General features: G+C 36.5%; 1 protein-coding gene across 1 annotated transcript; it reads left to right on the top strand.

The window, feature by feature from the left end:
- Positions 1-6,416: 6,416 nt before the first annotated feature.
- Positions 6,417-7,205, top strand: LOC119534388 (40S ribosomal protein S6-like). Its single transcript, XM_037836682.1, has one exon. It carries the CDS (start codon positions 6,441-6,443, stop codon positions 7,188-7,190), a length of 750 nt encoding a protein of 249 aa, XP_037692610.1. The 5' UTR covers positions 6,417-6,440; the 3' UTR covers positions 7,191-7,205.
- The last annotated feature ends 5,360 nt before the right edge of the window (positions 7,206-12,565 follow it).

A 12,565-nucleotide genomic window follows, 5' to 3' on the forward strand; every position in this document is an offset into this window, starting at 1 on the left:
AAATTGTGATTTCGTGTTTTGACCTGTCTGGCATTTCCCTAAGTGATTGGTGTGGAAGCTGGCATTTGTTTACCTCCCCTTGGGTTGGAGAAGCTTCCCTGGCAGCATCGTCAAAAACATTTAAAGACAAAAACTACCCTATACACCTGGGGCAAGGGAAGGCAGATGGGAAGAAGCAAAAGACATACTCAAAATCCTGGGAAGGGGAAGGCTAAGAAGGAAGATACTTGGGAAAACAGACTTTAAAGGGCTATCATGCATACTGGAGAATCTGGAGTGCAAGACAGATGCCCAGGACTAGACACATGCTCAGAAAAGACCTAAGAGGACCTTAGACTTCCTCTGCTAAGTTTTGGGCTCCATGCAAGCAGGAGGTGAAGGTTAAGGCAGAGTTGTGGGCAGCGTGGTTTAGTGTTGAAGGACTGTGCAGCCCAGAGTCGACTTGCAAAGACTGGGGGAGTATTTTGTTTTTCTTTTTGGATCCAGGCCAACTATCAATTGCTTCTTATCAATCTATGCCCATCTGTTAGGTCACTGACTGATCACTGAGATAATGGAACAGAAACTATAATGACAAGGAATATAGTCATTGGAAAAAAAATTGGAGAAGTCACTAAACAAATGGATGACTGCAACTCTCAACAGTCAAAAAGAGCAAACTCTGGGGATGGGGGAGAATCTGATATCCAGGATAACCACATTATAATTAAAATGTCAGTTTTCATCAAAAAACATACAAGGCATACAAAGTATGTCCCATTCACAGGAAAATGAAATTGATAGAAACCTTCCTTGTGGAAGGCCAGACATTGGACTTACTTGACAAAGACTTTAAATAAATTGCCTTAAATTTGCTGAAAGAGCTAAAAGAAACTATGGAGAAAGAATTAAAGGAAACCAGGAGAATAATATATGAACAAATAGAGAATATCAATAAAGAGATAGAAATTATAAAAAAGAATCAAATACAGTTCTAGAGCTGAAAAGTACAATAGCTGAATTGAAAAATTCAGTAAGAGGTTCAACAGCAGATTTGAACAGACAAAAGAAAAAATCAGCAAATTTGAAGATAAAACAATTTAAAATATCCAGTCTGAGAAATATCAAGAAAAAAATGAAGAAAAATAAACAAGACCCTAAGGGAGCTGCAGAACACTATTGAATGTGCCAACATACAAACTATGGGAGTCCCAGGAAGAGGAAAAAGAGAGAGAAAGATAGGGGAAGAAAGGATATTTGAAGAAATAATGTCTGCAAACTTCCCAAACTTCATGAAAGATATGAATCTATACATCCAAGAAGTGCAATGTACTCCAAATTGGAAAAATGCAAAGTGATTCACACAAAGATACATTATGATCAAATTGTCAAAAACTGAAAACAAAGAGAAAATCCTGAAAGCAACAAGAGAAGTAACTTGTCACATACAAGGGATCCTCAATAATATTAACAGCCAGTTTCTCATCAGAAACCATGGAGGCCAAAGGCAGTGGGACAACATATTTAAAGTGCTGGAAGAAAAAAACTGTCAACCAAGAATTTTATAGCTGACAAAACTATCCATCAAAACTGAAGGAGAAATTAAGACATTTCCAGGTAAACAAACATTGAGGGAGTTCATCTCTAGTAGGCTTGTCCTACAAGAAATGTTGAAGGAAATCCTACAAGCTGAAATTAAAAGACACTAAACTGTAACTCAAAGCCATGTGAAGACATAAACAACTCCAGTAAAGGTAACTACATGAGTGAATATAAATGTTAGTATTATTATATTTGTGGTTTGTAATTCCTTTTTTCCCTATATGATTTAAATGGCAAATGCATAAAATGATTATTAATTTATATTAATGGGCACATAATGTATAAAGATGTATTTTGTGATGGTAACATAAAGGAGTGTAGAGTTGTATAGGAAAAGTTTTCATAGGTTATTAAATCTAAGTTAGCATCAATTCAAACTAGATTGTTATTAATTTAGGGTGTTAATTGTAATCCCAATGGTAACCACTAAGAAAAGCTTAAAAATATACAGAAAAGGAAAAGGCAGAAGCAAGTATTTCCTTATCAGTAATCACTTTAAGTGTAAATGGATTAAAATCACTAGTTAAAAGACAGAGCCTGGCAGAATAGATAAAAGAAAAAACACAATTAGCCAACTATATGCTGTCTACAAGAGACTCACTTTAGATCCAAAGAGACAAATAGAGTAAAAGTGATGATGGAAAAATGATTCCATGTCAGTAGTAAGCAAAGAGCATTTGATTGGCTATACTATCATCAGACAAAATAGAGTTTAAGATAGAAGTAGTTACTAGAGAAAGACATTTTATAGCAATAAAATGGTCAATCCATCAAGAAGATATAACAATTATAAACATATATGCACCTAACAACAAAGCTACAAATCATGAAGCAAAGATTGACAGAATTGAAGGGAGAAATAGATAGTTCTGCAATAACAGTTAGAGATTCCAATTCCCTACTTTCAAAACAGGTAGAACATCTAGACAGAATATCAATCAATAAATAGAAGACTTGAACAACAGTAGGATACCACCTAGGCCTGTAATGTTCAGACATATATAGAACATTTTATCCTACTACAGCAGAATGCATGCTCTTATCTATTGCAGATGTAACATTCTCCAAAACAAACTATATGTTAGGCCACAAATCAAGACTTGATAAATTGTAAAAGATCAAAATAATATGAAGTATCTTCTTTGACTACAATGGAATGAAGCTAGAAACCAATAACAGAAGGAAAACTGGAAAATTCAAAAATGTGGAAATTCAACACTGTAGTCTTAAGCAACCAATGGGTCAAAGAAGTCACATAAGAAATTAGAAGTTAGAAAATACTTTGAACTGAATTAAAACTAAAATGCAATATACCACACTTATGGGATGCAGTGAGAGCAGTGCTCAGAGTGAAATTTACAGTTATAAACACTTACATTAAGAAAGAAATATCTCAAATCAATAACCTAACTTTACATATTAATGAACTAGAAAAAGAAGAGCAAACTGAACCCAAAGCTAACAAAAGAAAGGAAATAATAACAATGAGAATGGAGATGAACAAAATAGAGGGTAGAAAAGCAACAGAAAAAATCAGTGAAACAAAAAATTGGTTCTTTGAGAAGATCAACAAAATTGATGATCATTTAGCTAGACTGAGTAAGAAAAAAAAAGATATGAATGACTGAAATTAGAAATGAAATGGGGGCATTTTTACTGACCTTACAGAAATAAAAAGGATTATAAGTGAACACAATGAACAATTATACACACAAATTAGATAGTCGAGATGATGTACAAATAACTAGAAACACACAAATTACCAAAAATGACTCAAGAAGACAATGTGAACATACAACATGTAAAGAGATTTGAATCCATAATCAAAAACCTCCCAACAAAGAAACTCCCAGGACCAGTGGGCTTCAGTGGTAAATTCTACCAAACACTTAAAGAGGTATTAATGCCAATGTTTCTCAAACTCATCCAAAAAATAGAAGAGTAGGGTACACTTCCTAAAAATTCATTCTATGAGGCCAGCATTTCCCTCATACCAAAGCAAAACAAAGACACAAAAGAAAACTACAGACCAATATCCCTTAATTCATCAAAATTTTGAAAAAGTTTTGTGCATCAAATGATATTATGAAAGTTAAAAGACAATCTAAGGAATAGGAGAAAAATTTGCAAATCATGTACCTGCAAGTGTCTAGTATCCAGAATATATAAAGAACTCTTAGAACTCAACAACAAAAAGACAAACAATCCAATTTAAAAATGGGCAAATGACTTAAATAGACTGTCTCCAAAGAAAATATACAAATGGTCAATAGGCACATGAAAGGATGCTCAACATCATTAGCCATTAGGGAAATGCAAATCAAAACCACACTGAGATACCACTTCACAAACACTAGGATGGCTGTATATATATTAAAACAAACAAACAAACAAAAACAAAAACAAAAAAAACAGGAAATAAATTGGAACCTTCATACTTTGTTGGTGGGAATGTAAAAACGGTTCTTCTCTGAAAAACTAGTGGTTCCTCAAAAAGGTACAATTACCATATGACCCAGCAATTCCACTCCCAGTATATACACAAAAGAAATGAAAACAGGCACTCAAATAAAAGCTGGTGCATGAATATTCATAGCAGTGCTATTCACTATAACCAAAAGGTGAAAACAACCCAAATGACCATCAATGAATGAATGGATAAATAAAATGGTTGTATCCACACAAAGGAATATTATATAGTCATAAAAGGGAATGAAATAATGATACATATTACAAGATGGATTAATCTCAAATATTTAATGCTACATGAAAGGAGCCAGACAACAAAAGGTCACATTTTGTATGATTCTATTTAAATGAAATATCCAGAATGGGTACTAGACAGGGGTTGTGGTTGCACAACCCTAAATGTACTGTATGCCACTGAATTTTTCACTTTAAAATAGTTAATGTGAATTTCACCTCAATTAAAAAAAAAAAAAAAAGCATTTACAAGCAGACCAAACCCAGTACTAAAGTGCCTTTGTGTTGATTTGTTCCTAGGGCCTCCTAGGGTCTGGCCAGGTTTGTAATGTATTTGTACTTGTGGCCAATGAAAGAAGAAGGAAAATGTAGTTTTTAGCAATTAGGAAATAAGACTAAGAAGAAAATAGCATGTGGATCCTCTTATAGTTTGAAAGCATTCAACTTTGTTACTAAAGTCAGTCCCATTGATTGGGCAAAAATTATAGAGAAAGGAATTCCTAAGCATTCCCCTTCTAGAAATATTTAAAAATTGCATTGAAAACCAAATTTTAAATATGTATAGGATGCGATTACAGGAATTAGTCAAACACCTGGATCTTCACAAGAAACCCCTGAAGAGTTTTCAAAGTGCATAGATTCCTCAGGCTGTCCACCACAATTCTAATTAAATAGAATTTGGGGTGAGTTGAGGAATCATGTTTTTAGAAAGCACATCATGTGGGTCTAGTTACCAGTCTAGTCAGAAAACCATAACTTAGTACATCCCTATAATTTCTCAGATGAGGAAATTGAGGCTGAATGAGTAAACAATTTTCTGAAAGTCACAGTAGTAAAGCTGGGAATGAAGACCTATCTCCAGCCTTGGTCCAATCTTCATTCCACTCTCTTGGGTGCATTCATGAAACTAGTTCCAGGTAAGATGATTACACATACCCCACCCTGTCTCTTTTACAGAGTGAAGCTGTAGAAACTGAACATAAGCTTAATTGATGTCTGAAAAAAAGAATGCTAACAGGCAGATTGGGAAAGAAGACCAGAATTCAAAGTACCACCAAATTGGTGATGAGTTTCATTTTTGCCCTTCCAGGATCCCCAGCCTGAATTCACCACAGATCAAAACCTGGAACTGGGTACTGGATTGTGGCCAGATAGCTCCAGGTGAACCCTCTAGTGCAGGCTCAAGGAAGAGGAAAGGAAACTCCTAATGCTAATGGAGTGAGAAAAAATCTCCCAGTTTTCTTTTGTTTTATTTATTTTTCCTTACATTCTTTTTTTTTTTTCTCTAGTCTTTTCTTCCCACCTCTCAGGGTGGTGGGGGTAACAACAGCAACAGGAGCCAAAAGGAGCCAAAACTCTGAGGGAGGGAGCCTTCCCATCCCATCAGAGGAGGGTTCGCTGAATCCCTGCTGCTTTTATTCTCCTTCTGTTCTCTTACCACTTGGATCTACATGTGGGCAGACTCAAGGGAAATGTAGTATATGTCAGAGTGAAGTAACAGAAATTTCAATTGAAGGAGCAAAAAGGGGAGCCCCAGGGAACTGGGGAGTATGGGGGAGATAATGGACAAGAAGGAACTTAGGAGAGTGACCCTTAAAATTGTTTATGAACCCCTGAAAATAAATGAGTAGAGCTTCATGGACCTGTAAGGTAGTATCAAAAAGTCTAACATTCATTTCATTAGATTACCAGGAAGAGAGGAGAAAAAGTGTGGTGCATAAAAATATTTGAAGAAATCATGGCTGAAAATGTCCAAAATTTGGCAAAAGACAAAGCAAATCTGCTAAATTCAAAGAAATCCACATCAAGAAACACCATAAATAAACTTCTGAAAACCAAAGACAAAGAGAAAATCTTGAAAACAACAGAAAACCAACATATTACATACAGGGGAACGAAGACTATAATGACTGCCATTTTCTCATTTGAAACCATGGAGGCCAGAAGAAAATGGAGCAATATTTTTTCAAGTGCAGAAAGAGAAGAACTGTCAACCCAGAATTCTATAGCCAGTGAAAATATCCTTCAGGAATGAGGATCAAATAAAGACATTCTTCAATGAAGGAAAACTAAGAGAGTATGTTGTCCACAGACCTACTTTAAAAGAACTGTGAGCTATTTTTCGTGGTGCCTCGAAGGCAGTCGGCTGTCTCAGCATGAAGCTGAACATCTCCTTCCCAGCCACTGGCTGCCAGAAGCTCATTGAAGTGGACAATGAACGCAAACTTCGTACATTTTATGAGAAGCGAATGGCCACAGAAGTTGCTGCTGACGCTCTGGGCGAAGAGTGGAAGGGTTACGTTGTCCGAATCAGTGGTGGAAATGACAAACAAGGTTTCCCCATGAAACAGGGTGTCTTGACCCATGGCCGTGTCCGCCTCCTACTGAGTAAGGGGCATTCCTGTTATAGACCAAGGAGAACTGGAGAAAGAAAGCGCAAATCTGTTCGGGGTTGCATTGTGGATGCCAATTTGAGTGTTCTCAACCTGGTTATTGTAAAAAAAGGAGAGAAGAATATTCCTGGACTGACTGATACAACTGTGCCTCGTCGCCTGGGGCCCAAAAGAGCTAGCAGAATCCGCAAACTTTTCAATCTCTCTAAAGAAGATGATGTCCGCCAGTATGTTGTGAGAAAGCCCCTGAACAAAGAAGGTAAGAAACCCAGGACCAAAGCACCCAAGATTCAGCGTCTTGTTACTCCACGTGTTCTGCAGCATAAACGTTGGCGTATTGCATTGAAGAAACAGCATACTAAGAAAAATAAGGAAGAGGCCGCAGAATATGCTAAACTTTTGGCCAAGAGAATGAAGGAGGCCAAAGAAAAACGCCAGGAACAGATTGCCAAGAGACGTAGGCTGTCCTCACTGAGAGCTTCTACCTCTAAGTCTGAGTCCAGTCAAAAATAAGATTTTCTAAAAGTAACAAATAAATAAGATCAGACATTAAAAAAAAAAAAAAAAAAAAAAAAAAAAAGAACTGTGAAAGCAAGTTCTCACAGAGGGGAAATGATACCAGAATGAAACCTGGAAAATCAGAATGAAGGAAGAGTAACATGAATAGTAAATATCTGGGTAAATGTAATAGAGTGTTCTTCTATTATTTCCTTTAAAAATGTTTGATGGCTGAAAGAAAAATTATAACATGATCTGATGGATGTTTACAGTTGTAGTAGATAAGGCAGCTACAACATAAAAGGGGATGGTAGAAGGACCTGGATAGTGGCAAAGTTTCTACATTCCATGTAAATTGGTAAAATATTAATTCTAATTGGACTATGAAAGTTAAGTATATATTTGTAATACCACTAAAAAAAAATTATACACAGAGATATAGTAAAAAAAAAAGTTATATTTAAATAGAATAATTTTTAAAAGTTTAAGAGCCTAAAAGAAGATAGGAAAAGTGAGATAGGAAATGAAAATCCAGAAACAAACAGAAGACAAATAAGAAAATAGAAGACCTACACCAAAACATATGAAAAACAAAAATTAACTGTAAATGGTCTAAAAACACCAACTACCAGATAGTAGTTGCCAGAATGGATTTTAAAAGTGACCCAATCATATACTGTCTATAAAAAACACACTTCATACACAATGGTATAGGTAGGCTAAAAGTAAAAGAATAGAAAAATGCTAGTGAAACACTAATGAAAATGAAGGTATAATATCTGTATTATATCAGACAAATTGACTTCAAAGCAAAAAAAAATATCAAGAATAAAGAGGAGTGTCCTAAATGTGTGTGGGCCCAACAACAGCTCTTTAAAGGAAATGAAGCAAAAACTGAAAGAACTGAAACAGAAATAGGCTGTCCTGCCCTTTGTTCTAATTTGGTGATTTTTGTGATTCTGTGAACTTCATTGTCAAAGTTGGAATTGTATTTGTTATATGCAAAGGGTAGACATTTGGAAGACTTACTAGCCCAGCATCCTTTTTCCCCTTTTCTAGTAACACTTTGGTCTTTTTGGGCATCATGGCTCCTCATTGTCCGTCCATGTGGGTTGGGTTGGGCAGATCCTTCTCTTACTTACCCCTCTTTCTGATAGCAAGGGAGCATGAAAATATGATTCATTCTGGCCAATGAGACTTTTTCCCTTGACTTTAGTTGGAAATAGGAGGGAAGAGATATCTCTTCCCCTTGGGAATGACCGCTCTAAGGATATAGTAAGTGTGTGGAGGTATATGAGAACTCTGTACTTTTTGCATGATTTTCTCTGTAAACCTACTTCTTCTTTAAAACATCTAAAACAACAACAATGAAGAAAAACAGATTGCACTACTTACACCATCCATGGAAGAATAAATTAATGGTTAGATATGTATTTTGAGGCAAAGGCATAAGAGTTACATTGTTTTCTATTCAAGTCTTTCCTAGGAGGGTGGTTGGTGTTAATCCATTTTTGTCAGACTTTATTTGGTAATGAACATAGAATATTCTCAAATCTTTTCATGAAAAATGAGTGAATAAATAAGTGAAATGAATCAATATTGCTCTTTGGCAGGGCTTGGTCTGTGATTTTTTTTTTTTTTTTAATATTAAAAAAACAAACGAAACCTCTCCCTTTCAGATATATTTAGCCAAACATTTTTTCTAGTGTATTCTCTCCTTTATGAATAATTTCTTTTCCTCATTCAGTATTCATAAATATCATGTTCAGTATCCAAAAAGGTACACTTTACAAATGCTCTAAGGCTCAGCAATTACAGTTTTTCTTTGTCACATCACAACTTCTTGTTTTTGATAGTTCTTTTGGTGGTTAAAAGACCTCTCTTAATGACCCTGTGTTTCTTTTTTGGTTAAACATTTTCTTTTGGGTGGACTGACCTTATCCTGTCCTCTCCTGCCTGGAGGAATATGAAGCTTTTTTGATTGTTTTGGTTTCTTTGGTTTTTCTGATAGAAGCAGTGATTTGTTTGCTTTTTTGGTTTTTGTTTTGTTTTTTGTGTTTACTATGCCACCCTGAATCCTCTTTTATTCTGAAAGAAATTGCCAGGAATATTTCCCTTTTGAATTCACAGTATTCTTTTAAATATTATTTCTATTGAGTATTTTATTGATTCCAAAATTATGCGTTTCTCTAATTCAAATTGCCAGGAATAGAATAATCACTCCAAAATGATACCCTTCAGAGCATTTTTCCCCTGACAAGGAAAACGCAGACTATGTAAATTGCAAAGCACTTTGTTATTTTGATGCTATGTCAAAGCAAAAGATTAATTATAATGGCTTTTAATCCTGTTTTAGAAAGCAATCTGTAAGAATTTGTTATGTAAATAGATTTAGTTTGGCACTTTTTAAACAGGGCATTATCTAACGATATTCTTTAAATCTTTTCTTTTTTAAAAGTATATTTATTTCATAATTTTTCAAGTGTAGATGGCTTGAATGCACAACAAAGTAAATGAATGTACAAAATCAGACAAGAGCTGTAGATCACTCAAACAATATGTGGTTCAGTAAAACTTGTAAATATTTACAAAATAAACATGATGTGCTGACTGCCAGTGTCTTTCACAGGTGTTTGTTCCACTGTTTTTTTGTACAACTAGATTGTAAGTCCCATTGTCTTTTAAAATACATCCAGGGCAGTATCTCGTAAAAGAGGCACTCAAATCTTTTATTATGGATGATGGCAAAGCAGAGGCAAAGTCTGGTTCCCTGTGTCCCCAAACAGCTGGACTTTTCCCTAGGAAGATAGGAAGCTAGACCAGACTTGGACTTCCCTTTTCCCTCTTCTCCTCCATAGGGGAGGAAGTGTGAGTTAGCCAAAGGCCACACTTGGTTAGATCACTCACTTGCTCTGGGCCCCTAGATAAAGACATCAGTTCATATGAGACCATTAGGCCTTTCATAGGCTCAGTGGAGAAATATCTGGGGTTGGGACAAGTTTTCCCAGGATCTTTCAAATCATATCAGCTCCCCGCTCTGATGATCATAGCTTCAGGTGGAGAACTGGTTATCATTCTCCTATATGAGGGCAGGGTCTAGAGAATAGAGAAGAGAGAAGGAACCCAGTTTCTTAATTTTGAGGAGACAGAGATCCATCAGGAACATTCTGTTTTGGTCATTGCAGCCATCCCAAGAACTGGAACCCCAATAGACAAATATTTGTTGAACCAATGAACAAGGAAGAATGTGGTCACAGAAAGATTCTAGAGAACAATTCTTGGCCTGAGGCTGAGAAGAATTTCCTGAGGCATGTGGAGCCAAGGCCAGTCTAGATTTCATGGCCTCTAAACACAAAGGATGAGTATAAGGCAAGTGGCAATTGATCACAACCCAAACTTAACTTTCCATGCCAGGCTAATCTGACTGCTCTACTAAGTCAGAGAAAGGAAATCTTTCTGTCTTGCTTTCTAATTTATTCTTTACTCTAGCTAATTCCTTAGCCAGGATTGAGTGGCCTCTTGCCTTCTTTTCTTTTCTGGTCCCTCATGCAATTGCTCCAGTCCCTTAACATAGACATATAGCACTCTTTGTTGTTAATTGAATTTTTATTTTGAGGCAATTGTAGATTCACATGCAGTTGCCAGAAATAACACAGAGAGATCTTGTGTATCCTTTATCCAGTTTTCCACCCTCACTTCCTTCATGTCTCCATCTTCCCTTAACCCTAATCTGTTCTCTGCTATATTTTTGTCATTCAAGAATGTTATATAAATGTAATCATATACTATATAACCTTTTGGGACTGGCGTTTTTCACTCAGCATGTCCATGGAAGTTCATACAGGTTATTCCATGTATCAGTAGTTTGTTCCTTTCTGTTGCAAAGCAGTATGTGTGTTAAATAAGTGTCAATTTCCTGTCTTCTCTGTCAGCTTGGAGTTAACTCTTTATATTTGATTTGTGTTTGCAATTAAACATGATTCTGACACCCAAATTCTTTTTGACAGTTCAGGTGTTCTTTTTAGTGCCTATTCTCAATTGGAAACAAAAATTGAAACCCAAAATTCAAAACAGGTCTCAACCCTTGGACCATTATCAGGAGCAATTTTTCAGAGCGTCCATGTAAGTCCTACCCTTCTTAGCTAAGTGGTAGCGGAGGGAAGGTTTCCGTAGTAAAGAGACAAGAAAGAGTGGAATAGAGTGGGAAATATGGCATACCCCTCCTTTTCCTTTTTTCAGCCTTCCTATGAATCTAAAGCCCTTCTTTTCTCCCTCCAATATCCTCTCAATGACTTCATATGCACTTCTTCCCGAGTTGTGGTGGGGCTGATTTGGAGGGTCTAGCTGAGAGCTGGAAAAAAAAGAAAAGCTAAATTTCAGTAAGCATGTCTCTTTTCCATGAATGCAGGGTTTGAGGTACTCATTGGAGAACATGGGGAATCATGGGCTTGCTATTGACCTGGCCCAATAATTCATTTATTTCATCCTATTTTATGGCTGACCGAATTCCAACCCTAGGGAAATATGCACGAATTTATTTGCACCTCAATTCTCTCCTGTTTAAAAAGATGATGATGGGTTAAAACAATCAACCACATTTCTTCTTGATGGTACATTCCTTATCATCACAAAAATGGTTGATTAAAATGGTTATCGTAGAGCAGGAACCCCACAGATGTTAAGTCAAGAGGAGCTGTGCAAGTGTGATGTGGACATGCTCATGAATTTGATGCTGCCTTCTGTCCAATCTTATCTCTGGCTCTGTGGAGTAGGGGTAAGAGATTCCTTCCAGTGGCTATAATGCAGCCATGGTTGTGTCTCTGCTCAGAAGAAGAGAGACAGCCCTTAATTGGGCCACTGGTGACTGTATTAGTCTTTTGTAAACAAAGCATTTCAGACTGGAGCCCTGCTAGCTAATAGCAGGGTCCTTGTTTAAAGGGGACCATGGACTGGACCCTAGGCTGAAATAGAAGCATTTGGATCACTGAGTTAGAGAGTTGAATATGGTTCTCAGTTATTAGGAATCAGCATCAGAGCCTTATACTGTGAAATACATGCAGGCCATGGAGAAAGGCAAACTGGCAATGGTGAAGCCCATTGGTCATGGAAAGTCCCCACCCTGCAAGAGCTGGTGAACACTCACACCAGTAAATTGATTTTCTAGTGTTAAAGAGGGATAGGCTTTTCCAAAGATGAGAAAGCAGATCCCATAAAGATTAAATGGGGAGCTGTGAACCACTGCAAAATCAATCTGGACATACACAAGAGCCAAAGAAATGGTCAAATGGAGTCCTTGGAAACTAAAGGAAAGTTGACCTTGGTAGGACTTGATTGACCACTAGGGATAAAGGGCTGCAAAACAAGTGGTGGAAACTAGAAGTGAGAATGGA

The sequence above is a fragment of the Choloepus didactylus genome, chromosome 5, assembly GCF_015220235.1.
Source record: "Choloepus didactylus isolate mChoDid1 chromosome 5, mChoDid1.pri, whole genome shotgun sequence".
Taxonomy (NCBI): Eukaryota; Metazoa; Chordata; class Mammalia; order Pilosa; family Megalonychidae; genus Choloepus; species Choloepus didactylus.

Coding starts and splice junctions, on each gene's coding strand:
- LOC119534388 (XM_037836682.1), top strand. CDS start 6,441: ATGAAGCTGAACATCTCCTTCCCAGCCACTGGCTGCCAGAAGCTCATT.